This window comes from Nicotiana tabacum, chromosome 9 (assembly GCF_000715075.1).
Source record: "Nicotiana tabacum cultivar K326 chromosome 9, ASM71507v2, whole genome shotgun sequence".
NCBI classification, from domain to species: domain Eukaryota; kingdom Viridiplantae; phylum Streptophyta; class Magnoliopsida; order Solanales; family Solanaceae; genus Nicotiana; species Nicotiana tabacum.
The window spans coordinates 55,041,089-55,059,892 of NC_134088.1; the positions used below are offsets into that span (position 1 = coordinate 55,041,089).

The 18,804-nt window shown below is 39.3% G+C and overlaps 1 protein-coding gene across 1 annotated transcript; it reads left to right on the plus strand.

The window, feature by feature from the left end:
• Positions 1-11,190: 11,190 nt before the first annotated feature.
• LOC107797255 (protein RADIALIS-like 5) lies at positions 11,191-12,947 on the plus strand. The gene is made up of 2 exons (XM_075222342.1): positions 11,191-11,608; positions 12,677-12,947. Exons 1-2 carry the CDS (start codon positions 11,367-11,369, stop codon positions 12,702-12,704), a joined length of 270 nt encoding a protein of 89 aa, XP_075078443.1. The 5' UTR covers positions 11,191-11,366; the 3' UTR covers positions 12,705-12,947.
• The last annotated feature ends 5,857 nt before the right edge of the window (positions 12,948-18,804 follow it).

Here is an 18,804-nt window from a genome sequence, read left to right on the forward strand (position 1 = left end):
TTGCTTATAAGAAGGAAAAGGGAAGAAAATTTCATTCTGAATCAAAATTCGCGTAATTAATAACATTGTTTTATACCTCCCTGAGAAGACAAATATTTCAATTCTCAGCAAATCACACACATTTGACTATGAAAAAGATGACACATATCCAGACAAGAATATTATATGACCACTAATCTTTCATTGGCTAAAGTCCATTCTTTTCCTTCAAAGTATGAGAAAAAGATAGTAATACTTTAAACTGATGTTCAATCTGGTCAAGAATATATCTGATGTGTTTTCACTGGCCTCGTGCATCTCATCTTTTGGAATAACTTATAAAAGAAGTTGATATTCCTCTTTGGTGTTGATTCCATCACTAGTAGAGATCCTCTCTTTAAACAAATTGAAATACCCTTTATGTCTCTACCCATAAATTTCATCCTTACTTTACTTCTCAAGCTTCTTCTATCATGGAAGAGTGTTAAAAATGTATCTCCTTTCATTAAAGTCGTGTAGGCTAGTTAATGCATCTCTCTGAAACAACTGGTCTATCTTCACCATAAGGTCTACTTCTACGATGACCCAAAAGGCAATCTTATGTTTTACAACTCGATTTTGCGCTCTTAAACCTTAAAAATTTTATTTTTATCTTTTTCGATTTGCGTGCGCAGTACGGACATGTTTCCGAAAAGTTTTTATGTTAAAAATTAATGAAAATAAGAATTTATGCCTTAAAAGTTGATTTTAGTTGATTTCGGTCAATATTTTTGGTAAACGGGCCCGAATTCATGTTTTGACGGTCCCGGTGGGTCCGTATCAAATTATGAGACCTGGACGTATGCCCGGAATCGAATTCCGAGGTCCCTAGCTCGAGTTAAAAATTTTTAATGAAAATTAAAAGTCTGAAAATTTATTTGTTTTCAAGAATTGATTGATGTTGGGCATTGTTGGTACCGGATCCGTATTTTGATTTCGGAGCTAGGTACAAGTTCATTATGATATTTAAGACTTGTCTGTGAAATTTGGTGAGAAACGGAGTTGATTTGACGTGATTCGGACGTCCAGTTGAGAAGATAGGAATTTTAAAGTGTTTTTGAGAATTTCATTTGTTTTGGTGCTAAATTCGTAGTTCTAGGTATTATTTTGGCAATTTGATCGCGCGAGCAAGTTCGTATGATATTTTTAGACTTGTGTGCATGTTTGGTTTGGAGCTCCGAGGGCTCAGGTGAGTTTCGGATATGTCACGGGATGTTTTGGACTTTGAAAATCTGGTATTTTGTTGCAGCAGGTTTTCTGGCATATCCTTCTTCGCGTTCGCGAAGGTACCTTCGCGAACGCGAAGAGTAAACTGGTGAGGCCGAAATTTCTTCTTCGCCAACGCGAAGGCCTGGGGGAATTATCCTTCGCGAACGCGACCGGCTCATCGCGAACGCGAACGATGTCCCGCGAACGCGACCACCAGGGGGGTAACCAGCGCAAACGCGAGCCTGGTCTCGCGAACGCGAAGGCTTGGCAGCCAATGCTCTTCGCGAACGCAACAGTGGCCTCGCGAACGCGATGTACACTGTCGCCCAGCACTTAACAGAATCAAAACACTGGATTTTGCCAAAAAATATTATTTTTCTCAAAAACCAAACGGTGAGAGGCGATTTTTCAAGAGCCATTTCTTCTCCAAAGTGTTGGTAAGTGATTCTAAACCATTTTCTTTCAATTACCCATTACATTTCATGAATTATCAACCTAAAATCTAGAGTTTTCATGGTAGAATTAGGGGTTAGGGTAGAAAATAAGGATTTCAAAAATTTGGGGATTTAGACCTCAATTTGAGGTCGGATTCCAAAACTAATTACATATTCGGGCTCGAGGGTGAATGGGTAAATGGATTTTGGTCCGAACCTCAAGTTTTGACCAATCGGGCCCGGGATCAATTTTTTGACTTTTTGGAGAAAAATTTGGGAAATTTAATTTATACAATATAATTAATTCTTTTAGCAATATTTGATATTATTGAGTCACTTTTGAATAGATACTAGTGGTTTGGAGGTGAATTCCAAAGGAAAAGCTGTGATTGAGAATTAAGTGGCCTTCGGAGCGAGGTAAGTGTTGTGTCTAACCCTGACTCGAGGGAATTAGGAATCCCAGATTATTTGCTATGTGAAATTCATGTGAGCGGCGTATATGTGAGGTGACGAGTACTTATGCGCCGCCAATTTACCTATTTTCCCTGTTTTCTCCCGTTTCTTTCTTATATTATCTCTTTCCTATGCCTAATTGTTACGTGTTTAAACTAGTGTTGTTAAGTTGATCGTTCTTATCACGTTTACGGATTTTCTGGTGATAATTGAGTATTTAAATCAAAGTTGAGATTTATATTGTGGAACCAAATATTAAAGTAAGGTTTGTACTTGTTATTATATCTCCCTGTTGTTGTTTATCTATTGCATTATGGTAAGGGAGAGTGTTAATGCACGAAGAGTGATGCTGTGCCATATTGTGAGTGTAAAAGCATGAAGGGTGATATCGTACCATATTGTGAGTGTTAATACACGAAGGGTGATGCCGTGCCATGATATGAGAGTTAATGTACGAAGGGTGATATTGTACCGTTTCTATTGATTTTATGGTGAGATTGAGAGTAAAAGCACGAAGGGTGATGCCGTGTATTTTTCCTTTACTGTATTTGTGCTCTTGTTGATTCATGTTCTATTGGTTGTTCCAGTTCTCATTCTGCTGTAGCTCTTTACTTCGTATTTTTCCCCAGTATGTATTCCCTTCCCGATAATTCTTGTATAGCTCTTCATTACTATTATTTGTATATACATTGTTAAATTGTACAAGTTGATTTGTAGGTGCCTTGCCTTAGCCTCGTCACTACTTCGTCGAGGTTAGGCTCGACACTTACCAGTACATGGGGTCGGTTGTACTGATACTGCACTCTGCACTTTCTGTGCAGATTTTGGTACCCGGCTCGGGTTGATCGAGATTTTAGCTCTTGGACCCGCTATCCGGAGACTCAAGGTAGATCTGTCGGCGTTTACAGACCTTGAAGTCCCCGTCTATCTTTTCAGTTTTACTGTATCTTTAATCCAAACAATTGTATTTCTTTCAGACTATTACTTGTAATGAATTCTAGAATGCTCGTGAATTATGATTCCAGATCCGGGTAGTAGTAATTAATGCAGTTTTTATATTATTCCGCACTAATTATATTTTACCTTAGCTAATTTGCTGTTATTTACTGAATGGGATAAGAATTGGTTTAATGATTCTCTAACGTTGGCTTGCCTAGCAAGTGAAATGTTAGGCGCCATCACGGTCCCGACGGTGAGAATTTCGGGTCGTGATAAGTTGGTATCATAGCACAAGGTTGACTAGGTCTTACGATTCATGAGCAAGCTTAGTAGAGTCTGAAGGATCGGTATAGAGACGTCTGTGCTTATCTTCCAGAGGCTATGAAGTTTAGGAACAAATTTCACTTCTATTTTCCTCTGTCGTGCGATGTTGTTTTCTCAATACTGATTGAACTCTTCTACTCTTATTCTCTCGCAGATGGCGAGAACACATACCGCTTCCTCAGCTGAGCAGAAGCTAGAGCCTCTAGTGGAAGCTCCTACGAGGGGTAGGGGTCGAGGCCGAGGCCATGCCAGAGGCCGAGGCAGGGGCAGGGCTCAGCCCAGAGCCCCAGCAGTAGAGCCTCAGATAGATCTTGATGAGGAAGTTCCCGCCCAGACTGTTCCTGCCGGACCAGCTCAGGTTCCGGAGGGGTTCATTGCCACCCCAGTACTTCAGGACGCTTTGGTCCATTTGGTGGGCCTTGTGGAGAGTGTGGCCCAGACTGGCGCATTTCCCATGGCACCAGTAGTCGCTCAGGCTGGAGGAGGAGCCTAGACTCCAACTACTCCCGTTCTGGAGCAGATAGCTCTCCCGTATCAGGCTCCAACAGCTCAGCCAGTCGGAGTAGTTCAACCGATTGATGCGGCACAGACCGATGATGGGTCAGCTTTGTCTTCTGAGGCTTTGTGGAGATTGGACAGGTTTACCAAGGTCTTCCCAGTTCACTTCAGTGGTGCTACTTCAGAGGATCTCCAGGAGTATCTTGACAGCTGTCACGAGGTTCTACGGAACATGGGTATAGTGGAGACCAATGGGGTCGACTTTGCTGCATTTCAGATGACTGGTTTCGCCAAAAAATGGTGGAGAGATTATTTGTTGACTAGACCAGCTGTGTCGCCTGCTCTTACTTGGGACCAGTTCTCTCAGCTCTTCATAGAGAAGTTTCTGCCTATCACATTGAGAGAGGAGCATCGCCGTCAGTTTGAGCATCTCTAGTAGGGCAGTATGACTGTTACTCAGTATGAGACCCGTTTTGTGGATTTGGCCCGTCATGCTATTCTTCTGCTTCCCACCGAGAGAGAGGGTGAAGAGGTTTATTGATGGACTTGCTCAGTCTATCAGATTGCAGATGGCTAAGGAGACTAGGAGTGAGATTTCTTTTTAGGCGGCTGCTAATGTCGCCAGACGAGTCGAGATGGTTCTTACTCAGGGAGGTCAGGGGTCTGACAAGAGACCTCGTTATTCCGATGAGTTCAGCGGTGCCCCATCTAGAGGCAGGGGTACTTTTGGTAGAGGCCATTCTCCCAGGCCGTTTCATTCAGCACTCCAGGCATTCCACGGTGCCTCAGGTGGTCGTGGTCCTCATATGCCTTATTCCGACCAACTAGCCTATAGTGCACCACCAGCTCCTATTAGTGCACCTCCACTCCAGAGCTATCAGGGTGGTTATTCAGGTCGATAGGGTCAGTTTTAGGGTCAGCAATCACAGCAGCCGAGGTTATATTATACTTGTGGTGATCCGAGGCACATTGCTAGATTTTGCCCTCGGGCAACGGGCAGCTCACAACATCAGAGTTCTCGTGCCATAGTTCCTGCACCAGTTGCTGCACCACCTGCTCAGCCAGCCAGAGGCAGGGGTCAGGCAGCTAGAGGTAGAGGTCAGACTATTAGAGGTGGAGGTCAGGAAGTTAGAGGTGGAAACCAGCCAGTTAGAGGCCGTCCCAAGGACGTAGTTTAGGGTGGTGGGGACCAGCCCCAGTGTTATGCTTTCCCAGCCAGGCCTGAGGCCGAGTCATCTGACGCTGTTATCACAGGTACTGTTTCAGTTTGCAGTAGAGATGCTTCAGTTCTATTTGATCCGGGGTCTACTTACTCCTATGTGTCATCCTATTTTGCTTCCTATTTGGTTGTGCCCTGTGATTATTTGAGTGCTCTTGTGTATGTGTCCACACCAGTAGGAGATGTTATTGTTGTAGATCATATTTATCATTCGTGTGTGGTCACCATTGGGAGTCTTGAGACTCGTGTAGATCTTCTACTTCTCGACATAGTTGATTTTGATGTCATACTGGGTATGGATTGGCTGTCACTTTATCATGCTATATTAGATTGTCACGCCAAGACGACGACCTTGGCCTTGCAGGGGTTGCCTCGATTAGAGTAGAGAGGGAGTATTGGCCATTTTACCAATAGGGTTATCTCTTATGTGAAGGCTCGGCATATGGTTGAGAGGGGGTGTCTAGCTTATTTGGCTTATGTCCGCGATTCTAGTGCGGAGGTTCCTTCCATGGATTCAGTGTCGGTTGTTCATGAGTTTCCAGAGGTGTTTCCTGTAAACCTGCCGGGGATGCCACCCGATAGGGATATTGATTTCTGCATTGACTTGGCTTCGGGCACTCAGCCCATTTCCATTTCGCCATACCGCATGGCCCCGCCAGAGTTGAAAGAATTGAAAGAACAGTTACAAGATTTGCTTGATAAGGGCTTCATTAGACCTAGTGTCTCGCCCTAGGGTGCACCAGTGTTGTTTGTGAAGAAGAAAGATGGATCGATGAGGATGTGTATAGATTATCGGCAGTTGAACAAAGTCACCATCAAGAGCAAGTATCCATTACCGAGGATTGATGATTTATTTGATCAGCTTTAGGGTGCCAAGGTGTTTTCAAAGATTGATTTGAGATCTGGCTACCATCAGTTGAGGATTCGGGCATCCGATGTTCCTAAGACAGCTTTTCGGACTCGGTATGGGCATCATGAGTTTCTAGTGATGTCATTTGGGCTGACCAATGCCCCAACAACATTCATGGATTTGATGAATCAGGTGTTTAAGCCCTACTTGGATTCCTTTGTAATTCTGTTTATTGATGATATCTTGGTTTACTCCCACAGCCGAGAGCAGCATGAGCAGCACCTTCGGATCATTCTTCAGACTCTGAGAGACAGCCAGCTATATGCTAAGTTCTCAAAATGCGAGTTTTGGTTGATTTCAGTTGCTTTCTTGGCTCACGTTGTATCAGCAGAGGGTATTCAGGTGGATCCTAGGAAGATTGAGGCAGTTTAGAACTGGCCTAGACCCATCTCAGCTATAGAGATCCGTAGTTTTTTGGGATTGGCAGGTTATTACCGTCGGTTTGTGGAGGGGTTTTCATCTATAGCAACCCCGTTGACCAGATTGACCCAGAAAGGTGCCCCATTCAGGTGGTCAGACTAGTGTGAGGCGAGCTTCCAGAAGCTCAAGGAAGCTTTGACTACGGCACCGGTATTGATGTTACCCACAGGTTCAAGATCGTATACAGTATATTGTGTCATATCCCGTATTGGTCTTGGTACGGTATTGATGCAGGGTGCCAAGGTTATTGCATATGCTTCGCGGCAGCTGAAGGTTCACGAGAAGAATTATCATGTTCATGATCTAGAGGTGATAGCCATTGTTCATGCGCTGAAGATTTGGAGGCACTATCTTTACGGCATGCCATGTGAGGTATTCATGGATCATCGGAGCTTGCAATATTTGTTCAAGCAGAAGGAACTCAATTTGAGGTAGAGAAGGTGGCTGAAACTATTGAAAGACTATGATATCACCATATTGTATCATCCCGGGAAGGCCAATGTGGTGCCCGATGCTTTGAGTAGAAAGTCAGATAGTATGGGTAGCCTTGCTTATATTCCAGTTGGGGAGAGACCGCTTGCATTGGATGTTCAGGCCCTGGCCAACCAGTTCGTGAGGTTGGATGTTTCTGAGCCCAGCCGTGTTCTAGCTTGTACAGTTGCTCGGTCTTCTTTGTTTTAGCATATCAGAGATCGGTAGGATGACGACCCTCATTTACTTGTCCTTAGAGATATAGTGTGGCACGGTGGTGCCAAGCAGGTTACTGTTGGAGATGACAGAGTTTTGAGGATGCAGGGGCATATTTGTGTGCCTAATGTGGATGGACTTTGTGAGTTTATTATTGAGGAGGCCCACAGTTCCCGGTATTCTATTCATCTGGGCGCCGCCAAGAAGTATCAGGACTTGCAGCGGCATTATTGGTGGAGGAGGATGAAGAAAGACATAGTTGCATGTGTAGCTCGGTGCCTAAATTGCCAGCAAGTAAAGTGTGAGCATCAGAGACCTGGTGGTTTACTTCAGAGGTTAGAGATTCCTGAGTGGAAGTGGGAGCGTATCACTATGGATTTTGTTGTTGGACTCCCACGGACTCAGAGGAAGTTCGATGCAATTTGGGTCATTGTGGACAGGCTGACCAAGTCAGTGCACTTCATTCCTGTGGCAGTTACATATTCTTCGGAGCGGTTGGCAGAGATTTACATTCGTGAGATCGTCCGTCTTCCCTGTGTGCCCATGTCTATCATTTCTGATCGAGGTACGCAGTTCACCTCGCACTTCTGGAGGGCAGTACAACATGAGTTAGTATGCGGGTTGAGTTGAGCACAACATTCCATCCTCAGACGGACGAGCAGTCCGAGCGTACTATTCATATCTTGGAGGATATGCTCCGTGTATGTGTCATAGACTTCGGAGGATCGTGGGATCAGTTCTTTCCCCTTGCAGAGTTCGCCTACAACAACAGCTACCAGTCGAGCATTCAGATGGCTCCCTATGAGGTATTATATGGTAGGCGGTGCCGGTCGCCAGTTGGGTGGTTCGAGCCGGGAGAGGCTCGATTGTCGGGTACAGACTTAGTACAGGATGCCTTGGATAAGGTCAAGATTATTCAGGATCGACTTCGCACCGCTCAGTCCAGGCAAAAGAGTTATGCCGACCGCAGAGTTCGTGATGTTGCATTTATGGTCGGGGAGAGAGTGCTGCTTCGGGTATCACCCATGAAAGGTGTAATAAAGTCCGAAAAGAAGGGCAAGTTGAGCCCTAGGTATATCAGACCTTTTGAGATTCTAGAGAGGGTAGAAGAGGTGGCTTACAGGCTTGCGTTGCCACTTAGTTTAGCAGTTGTTCATCCGGTATTCCATGTGTCCATGCTTCGAAAGTATCAAGGGGATCCGTCCCATGTATTAGATTTCAGCTCTGTCCAGTTGGACAAGGATTTGACTTACGAGGAGGAGCCGGTGGCTATTCTAGCCCGACAAGTTCGCCAGTTGAGATCAAAGAGTTACCCTTCAATTCGAGTGCAATGGAGAGGTCAGCCTATTGAGGCAGCTACTTGAGAGTCCGAGTCCGATATGCGGAGTAGATATCCCCACCTTTTCACCAACCCAGGTACTTTTCTATGTCCGTTCGAGGAAGAACGGTTGTTTTAGAGGTGGAGAATGTGATGACCCAAAAGGTCATCTTATGTTTTAGAACTCGATTTTGCGCTCTTAAGCCTTAAAAATTTCATTTTTACCCTTCTCGATTTGTGTGCACAGTCCGGGCATGTTTCCGAAAAACTTTTATGTTGAAAATTGATGAAAATAAAAATTTATACCTTAAAAGTTGATTTTAGATGATTTCGGTCAACATTTTTGGTAAAAGGGCCCGGATCTATGTTTTGACAGTCCCGATGGGTTCGTATCGAATTATGGGACCTGGGCGTATGCCCGGAATCGAATTCGGAGGTCCCTAGCTCGAGTTATGAATTTTTAATGAAAATTAATAGTCTGAAAATTTATTTATTTTTAAGAATTGATTGATGTTGGACATTGTTGGTACCGGGTCCGTATTTTAGTTTCGGAGCCCGGTACAAGTTCATTATGATATTTAAGACTTGTCTGTAAAATTTGGTAAAAAACGAAGTTGATTTGACGTGATTCGGATGTCTAGTTGAGAAGATAGGAATTTTAAAGTGTTCTTGAGAATTTCATTTGATTTGGTGCTAAATTCGTAGTTCTAGGTGTTATTTTGGCGATTTGATCGGGCGAGCAAGTTCGTATGATATTTTTAGACTTGTGTGCATATTTGGTTTGGAGCCCCGAGGGCTCGGGTGAGTTTCGGATAGGCCACGGGATGTTTTGGACTTAGAAAATCTAGTATTTTGCTGCAGCAGGTGTTCTGGCATGTCCTTCTTCGCGTTCGCGAAGGTATTCTCGCGAAGAGTAAACTGGTGAGGTCGAAATTTCTTCTTCGCGAACGCGAAGGCCTGGTCTCGAACGCGAAGTGATGGGGGAATTACCCTTCGCGAACACGACCGGCTCATCGCGAACGCGAAGCACTTGGGGACCTGGGGGAGGGTTGGTCGTTCCTTCATCGCGAACGCGAACGATGTCCCACAAACGCGAAGGCCATGGGGTAACCATGGCAAACGCGAGCCTGTTCTCGCGAACGCGAAGGCTTGGCAGCCAATGCTCTTCGCGAACGCGACAGTGGCCTCACGAATGCGATGCATACTGTCGCCCAGCACTTAACAGAATCCAAACACGGGATTTAGCCAAAAATATTCATTTTTCTCAAAAGCCAAACGGTGAGAGGCGATTTTTCAAGAGCCATTTCTTCCCAAAGTGTTGGTAAGTGATTCTAAACCATTTTCTTTTAATTACCCATTTCATTTCATGAATTATCAACCTAAAATCAAGAGTTATCATGGTAGAATTAGGGGTTAGGGCAGGAACTAGAGATTTCGAAAATTTGGGGATTTAGACCTCAATTTGAGATCGGATTCCAAAACCAATTACATATTCGGGCTCGGGGGTGAATGGGTAAATGGATTTTGATCCGAACCTCGGGTTTTGACCAAGCGGGCCCGGGGTCGATTTTTCGAATTTTTGGAGAAAAATTTGAGAAATTTAATTTATGCAATATTATTGATTCCTTTAGCAATATTTGATATTATTGAGTTATTTTTTAATAGATACGAGTGGTTTGGAGGTGAATTCCAAAGGAAAAGTTATGATTGAGGATTAAGTGGCCTTCAGAGCGAGGTAAGTGTTGTGTCTAACCCTCACTTGAGAAAATTAGGAACCCCGGATTTTTTGCTATGTGAAATTCATGTGAGCGGCGTATATGTGAGGTGACGAGTACTTATGCGCCGCCAATTTACTTATTTTTCCTGTTTTCTCCCATTTTGTTTCTTATATTGTCTCTTTCATATGCCTAATTGTTACATGTTTAGACTAGTATTGTTAAGTTGATCGTTCTTATCACGTTTACAGATTTTTTGGTGATAATTGAGTATTTATTTCAAAGTTGAGATTTATATTGTGGAACCAAATGTTAAAGTAAGGTTTGTACTTGTTATTCTAACTCCCTGTTGTTGTTTATCCATTGCATTATGGTAAGGGAGAGTGCTAATGCACGAAGGGTGATGTCGTTCCATATTATGAGTGTAAAAGCACGAAGGGTGATGCCGTTCAATATTGTGAGTGTAAAAGCACGGAAGGTGATATCGTGCCATATTGTGAGTGTTAATGCACGAAGGGTAATTCCGTGCCATGATATGAGAGTTAATGTATGAAGGGTGATGTTGTGCTATTTCTATTGATTTTATGGTGAGATTGAGAGTAAAAGCACGAATGGTGATGCCGTGTATTTTTTCTTTACTGTATTTGTGCTCCTGTTGATTCATGTTCTATTGGTTGTTCCAGTTCTCATTCTGCTGTAGCTCTTTACTTCGTATTTCCCCCCAGTATGTATTCCCTTCCCGATAATTCTTGTATAGCTCTTCATTACTATTATTTGTATATGCAATGTTAAATTGTACAGGTTAATTTGTAGGTGCCTTGCCTTAGCCTCGTCACTACTTCGTCGAGGTTAGACTCGACACTTACCAGTACATGGGGTCGGTTGTACTGATACTGTACTCTGCACTTAAGGAATCTAATCCTTAGCTAGGTGATCCACTTGCTGATGATATTATAAACGACAAGAAAGGGACTTTGCAAGATCTGATTAAAAGTAGTATGTCCTTTCTACATATTCTCCCTCCTCCTCTTCCCATTTGCCCTTAAAGCACAAGAATAAAGAATATGTGTACATCCCCTCAAAGAAAAAGAATAAATATTCTCCAACTTTCAGAATCCAAAACCTTTCTCTTCCAGCTTATAAGGAGCTAGTTTAGCACTCTCTTTCCCATATCATCTCAGTCTTTTTTTTTTTTTTTTAAACTTAAAATTACTTATATGTGATGGCTTCATGGACAACAAAGCAAAAAAAGAGATTTGAGGAGGCGTTGGCATTATATGACAGGGATACTCCGGATCGCTGGCATAACATTGCGAGGAGTGTAGGAGGGAAATCAGCAGAGGAAGTGAGGAGACACTATGAGCTGCTTCTCAAGGATATTATGCAAATAAAAAATGACCAAGTACCTTTGCCCAAATACAAGCCTGCTCAAACCAATGTCAGAGGTTATGCTAATGAACAGAGGTACTGTAAAATCTCAGCCCCGGCCCTTGCAACAACTAAGGCTAAACATGATTTCCTCATTGAATTAAGTATACTGTAAATCAGACACCTATAGTCTAAGGAAAGACAAAACTGTCAACTTCACGTATATGCTTATACTATTTGATTTGCAGATATCTTAGTGAAGGATGTAATTTTACCTTTTAACGTCTATTGAGCTTCCAACTGATAACATGAAATCTAATCCTACTTGCTTAAGAATAATATCACATGCATATGGTCCTATATATACATCTTAATCTTGGACCAATATATTATACAAAACACTGTTGTTTAACAATTTTTTATTGTTTTGATAAGTATCGCCACATGATGCTACAAATATTTTATTGGCTCCTTACATTCCTTGCTAACCCTTTAAGCAACTCAGGAGTGTGGCATTGTAAAGATGATTTCAGGAGTGTTTACGCGGAATAGATAAGTTTGAGTGTTATACGCTGTCAATACAAAAAATATTTAGACAATTAGGTTACCTAGCTTAGAAAATTCTATATAAGCCTTAATTGATAGTATAACCTGGTAAAAATATTAACTAACCAGCTAAAGCTATCATAAGTTTAATTTCACTAATATATATAATATAAAAATCTTTACACTGTATCAGCATGTTTTTAGGTCGGTGCCTCTCTTTTCTTCAAAAATCAATCCCGTCTCCTTGGAAGGATGATGATTTGGACATCCACATGCAATAAGTCCTGCCTGTCACATTCATATTTAGCTTATTATAAAAAAGCATATTATCTTACATTTCTTAATTAGCACAAGTAGGCTATATATCTTCTATACATGCTGCCCCTTTTTCTCTGCAATGCAATGTAAGAAGATGACAAAAGCATGAGGAATAAGGGGTATTTCTGATCCAGTTGGCAGAAATTCTGAACGCAAGTTGATAATATCCTACTGCCTTAGGCTTGGGCCATTAGTTAAAAAGTTTTCTTCAATTAAACAAAGTATTAGTCTTTTAATAAATGAATAATGTTGATCTATTCATCCTAATTTTTTTTTTTTTTTTTTTTTTTTACTGAACAGGCTTCTGAAGAATCTAAAGCTACAGTGAGGAGAAACCTGCAGCGATGCTCAACAGTCAATACCATCAGACGTTCTGTACAAAATGCAATATGCAAAAAAAAGAAAAAGGAGCAGCATAATTAGCAAATTCATCTCTAAAGTGATTTGCATCTTAGTTTTAGTCCTCCTAGCCTGATGTTTCTTTTGCCACTTTATATACCCAGTTTATGAAGAAAACAAAATGTACTACTATATTTTCGTGTGTGTTTTTGTTTAGTCCAAAATATGTAAATGAAACAAAATATGTTTCCTTTTCTCCTTCTCCTTACTAATACGTTTATCTTTCGGCCGCCAGAAACTAACCAAAACAGAGGGACACTTTCACTTTTCTTGCTTTTTTCTTATTCTAGTTGAATCCTACCTAAAGGAATAATTTAACTACGAAATTTTACGACTTAACGTAACTAGAATTAAAGCATATATATTTGAACAACATTGCTTCCAGAAACCATGTCTAAAATAAAAGAAGAAAATCTTGACCGTTCATTTAGTGATTGACCGATCCCTTCACTCCAATTGCCACGACAAAAAATGTAAAACTGGTAATTATAATCAAGGTGTGTGATCTTGCATGGGTTGCATATTTACATTTTAAAAACATTAAAATGCTATGACCTCATATATAGATTACTGTGTCGAGGGGCAGGAAAAATCGTTTGACAAACCGAAAAGGTAGAATGGAGATGCGGGATATCGATCCCCGTACGTCTCGCATGCTAAGCGTGTTAAACTTTGAAGTTTCAACAGATATCAGACTCAAATCCATGAATACTAAGATGAGTTGGACAAGAGTGGTGTATAAACTTATTTTTCATTCTAACTCCAAATATGTAAGGATGAAATTTCACCGATATCTGATAAGCAAAAGAGATAAAAGGCGGATTCATGATTTATACTAGACGTAAATCCATCCTTTATTAATTTAATACTGAACTCATTAAACTTCTAAAACTATAGGTGGATTTGATATATGTTGAAATTTTAGTGGGATTTCACGCACCATGCACACACACACAAACACAAACACACACATTCCACGTCAAAAAGATTAGATTAAGATGAAACCATTGTCTAAGAGTTGCACGATAAGAGAGAGAGAGAGAGATAAATTTGGTTAGATGCGAACTTTGTTTTTATTGTAAAAACTCCAAATATAAAGATGAAGACACATATACTACACGTATTTCTAATTAAGGTAATATTGTCTCAGTAAAAAGTTAGAGGCTACAAGATATTATCCATGTGATGATTATCGCTTTTGTTTAGTATGGTTTATCACATATAAAACATAAAATCAAAGCCAACCGTGGCCTCTTGAGTAGTATATTATGAAAAAGGAACACGGTTGTACGTGTGTATAATGTCTATCAATTAAAAATATATACATTGACGTAAAATGCAATATTTGTTTAGATGATAAAAATATTTTTTCTCATAGTAATTGTATTAAATATCTTCTAAATATGCATAGATGATGAATTTAGTTAAATTAGTTGTACATTATTTTGTAATTATATATATCTTATAATATGATATACAAATATGTTAAATTGTGTCTCACCTGAAATCTCTTTATGAATACATTTTGTCTTCTACTATTTCATCCTTATTTCTTAATGTTTACATTTGAACCAATTTAATTCTTAATATTATAATTGATTTTGTTTTATATTCTGATTTATTTTAATTTAAATATTTAATCATCTTTTTTAATTATAAAGAGAAATAATTTAGTATTTGGGGATTTAAATTATTAATATTAGCTCATACCATATATAAATATTTAATTATGACTATATTTTTATCTACAAAAATTCTTTTTAAAAAATGATAAAATCCGAACTTTTGCACTTTATGTTTGTCGTAGTGTTAATTATAAATAAAAGTATAAGTTTTTTTAAAATAAAAAAATATTACTTCTATATATCTAACTTAATAAGAAAAGAAATCGCCACATACAAGTGTTCTTAGTCATTGATATATTGAAAATATCATTTTATATACAAATACTGAATAGATTTAAAGGAATTCCGATTTTTATCTTAGGTTTTCTATGATGAAAATTTTCATCTATAAGTTCCCTCTCAATAGTTTTAAACTTTTGTAAATAAAAATAATTATTTTTAAAAATATCTAATTGAATTGCTAAAAGATTAACTTTTTGTACAACCATATATTTATAACCTCCCTTTAATGTTACTTATTTATCCTCCTTTCTATCTTTATATATTTTTTTTTACATGGAGTTAAAATTGTCACTCATGGACGTGCTCTATCAACCCACGCAAGAAAACATACTACTTTTTCATGAACTTCAATTGACCTAATAGACATTTATAATTTTATAACACTAAAATATGTGAGAGAAAAAGGACTCCTACCTAAAAGGAATTGGGCGAAATTTTTGGTGTTATTTTTCTTCTGCAAATTTGTTGTATCAAACAGTCGAAATAATAAATGATTTAATATACAAATTTTAGTAAATTTTGAAGTCTTAAATATTTAAAAATAATTAACTGACTATTTTATCTAGTATGAAATTAATTTTTTAAAGATAAAAAAGACGAATGATAATTCGCTAAGGGGCGCGACGCGCGTGTACCTAAATACCTGCATCTGTTTTAAAAATGTCTTATACTTTCTTTAGAACTTCATAGTGTTTTAAAGAACATATTGGATGTGTAAAGAGTTTTATTGTTCTACAGAGTAGTTAAAAAAAGCAAAAAATTAATTAAGTAGGCTTTCGAATGTAATATATTGTCTTAGGCATTCCAGTTGAAGATTTTGCAAAGTTTATTAATTAAGTAGTATATTTCTGTTGAAAGTTTTCAGATTCTTGTTTTGGTTAAAGTTTTCGGGAGGAAAAAAGGCTTCAAAAGCAAAACATAGAAAAAAAATATACCATATTTGTTTTGTGGAAATATTTCAATCATTCTTAAAAGATTGAAAAAAAAGGAAACAAAAAGCTTATGGCAAAGAGGCATTTCATGTCAAAGGTCTTCGTTACTTAAGGTTTATTTTAGAATACCGAACCCTCGATTTCCCTTTGTGGAAATTCAATCTTAAATATACAATTTAAATAAGGAATTTTTTTATAAAAGTAAAATCTTATTGGATTTATTCCTAAATATAAGGAATTTCTACAAGTTTGAAATTCTAAAAATTAGGAAAATAATTAAATGACTATTTTATCTAGTGAGAACTCTACTTTTAAAAGGTAAAAAAGGCGAACGATATTTTGCTAAGGACACTCGTGCTTTTAATATAATATATAGATATATGCGAAAAACTTGTTATGAGTAGGAATCGAAACGTAGAAGACAAAATGTGCATTAACATAAAGGGAAAACATTAAAAAATCAAAAGAAATATTTAAAGTAAATCTCTGTATGCAAATAGAGGGGTTATCCTAATTTCGCCTAAAATAGACGAACCAACTGATATGTTAGAGGTAATAAATGATTTAGGTCGTCTTTGACCTGAATTATTTAGTCGTCTCACTACGAATTCCAGCAAATAATAGTGTCCAGCAAAAACTTGCACGAATTTCTAGCACAACACGTCAGGGTTCAATGTTGCGACAAAAAATCTCACTATAACCACGTAATCCAATCCGCTAGACGAATCAACAAACATAAATAATCACAGAATAATATAGATAAATGCGGAAATAAATTTGAAATCAACATCAAAGTACAAAAATGCTACATCAATCCCCAAAAACTAGTAGTACAAATTATGAACTAATAAATGGAGTACACCATATAGTCTCGAAATATAGAAGTACTGTTGTCACGATCCGAAATTTTCACTCTCGGGACCGTGATGACGACTAACATTTTACTTGTTAGGCAAGCCAACGTTAGAATAGTTTTAAGCTATTTTTTAACAAATCGAATTAACTAATGCCAATTAAACTGAAGTAATTGTAATAGAATTGAAATAAAATGCAAAAAGTCATAACAACCAAAATATCTAAATACAACCCAAAACTGGTGTCACAAGTGCATGAGCAACTAGAATAGTACATATAATGGTCTGAATGAAAGTAAAACTGTCTGAAGAGAAATCAATAGCTAGGATAAGGGAGAAGGGGACTTCAGGGCTGCGAACGCCGAGCAACTGTACCTCAAGTCTCCGTCAGATGTCCGATCCGAGCAATCTAATGACCGCTGGTGGGACCGACTCTAAAGTCTGCACAAGAAGTGCAAAGTGTAGTATGAATACAACCGACCCCATGTACACTGTAAGTGTCGAGCCTAACCTCGACGAAGTAGTGACGAGGCTAAGGCGGGTCACTTACAATAACCTGTACGCAGTATAATAATAATGACAGGAAAGGAAATATAGAAAAATAAAGCAGTGAACTCATGACAATAACCTCAATCCTCGAAAACCAGTAAACTCAGAAATACAAATCTCCAGAATCTCGTATGAAAACACCGAAGCCAACATAATACAATAAGGAATACAAAACACATAAACCGTTGCGGCGCGCAACCCGATCCCACCGTAAAATTACGATCCTCCCTTATTCCACCATGTCAATATCAATAATAACAAGTAAAATATATTGCGGTGCGCAACGCGATCCCACCATATAATCAGAGTCAACATCATAATCCTCCCTTACTTCACCATATCAATCCTCCCTTATTTCATCTGTTGCGGCGTGCAACCCGATCCATAAACACAAATCGATAAATGAAATCAATTCCACAACTCAAATCACAAGAATCTATACGATTGACGAATATGAAAGCAGAACCATAAAGGAAATCTAGTCCCAAATCAAGAATTTGCTATAATCAATACTAAGCAGTAAGACAAGTCAAATAAATGACAACTAAAGGGTACAAGCAAGTCAATTAAGGCAAGTAGGAGTTAATCGTGGAAGCATGAGAGAATCTAACATTTTTAATACGAGAATAATAAATGACAAGTAGCAAATTAAGGCATAGGAATCAATTAAAGCATGTAATAGTTAAGACATGGAATAAAATAATTAATGAAATACGGAAAAGCATAAAAACAAGTATTTTGACGGCGTATATACACTCGTCACCTCGCATATACTCCGCTACACATGAATTTCACATAGCACATAGCTTAAGGGTTTCTAATTCCCTCAAATCAAGGTTAGGCCCAACACTTACCTCGCTCCGCAAGCAAATCAAAGCTCTACCAGGGCCTTTCCTCTAAAATCCGCTTCCAAACCAACCGAATCTAACCAAAATCGACTCAATAACATCAAATAATGCTAGGAAAATCAATTACAATATAAAAAGTTAAGATCTTTATACTTTTTCCAAAAAGTCAATAAAAGCCAACCCTGGGCTCGCTTGGTTAAAACTCGAGATGCAAACCAAAACTCATTTACCCATTCATTCTCGAGCCCGATTATATAATTAGTTTTGAAATCCGACCCCAAATTGAGGTCTAAATCAAAAATTTGCAACCCCCCCCCCCAATTCTTCTCAAATCCCAAATTTTCTACCATGAAAGAACATAGATTAAGATTAGAAATTAATGGGTGATGATGAAAATGGAAGAAAATAAGTTAAAGTACACTAACCTATGAAAGGGTGATGAAACTTCTCCTCCAAATGGCCTCTAGGCCGAGCTCTAATGAAAAGATGGTAAAAAAGGGTGAAATCCCGTTTTGAAATATTTAAGTGACTGGGCGTCAGGCCTTCTTCTCGTTCACAAAGGGCCTGTCGCGTTTGCGATGCACAACGACCCAAATGGCCTACGCGTTCGTGAGTTTACTCATGCGTTCGCGAAGGCTTCTTCTCCTAGGCCTTCGCGTTTGTGAGCCAGGGCTCGCGTTCGCGTAGAGAAAACCACCAAACCCCTTCCCAGGCCCTCAACGCTACGCGTTCACGCTACGCGTTCACGATAGGCTATCCGCGTTTGTGAAGGGCAACCCCCCTCCACTTCGCGTTCGCGAAGAGAAAAATCCACCCTAGTCCCAACTACTCTTCGTGATCGCGGGAGTATCTTCGCGGTCTCGAAAAAGCATGCACCAGAAACTAGCAGAAGCTAAACCAACATTTTCCTTAAGTTCAACAACATCCGCAACCTATTTG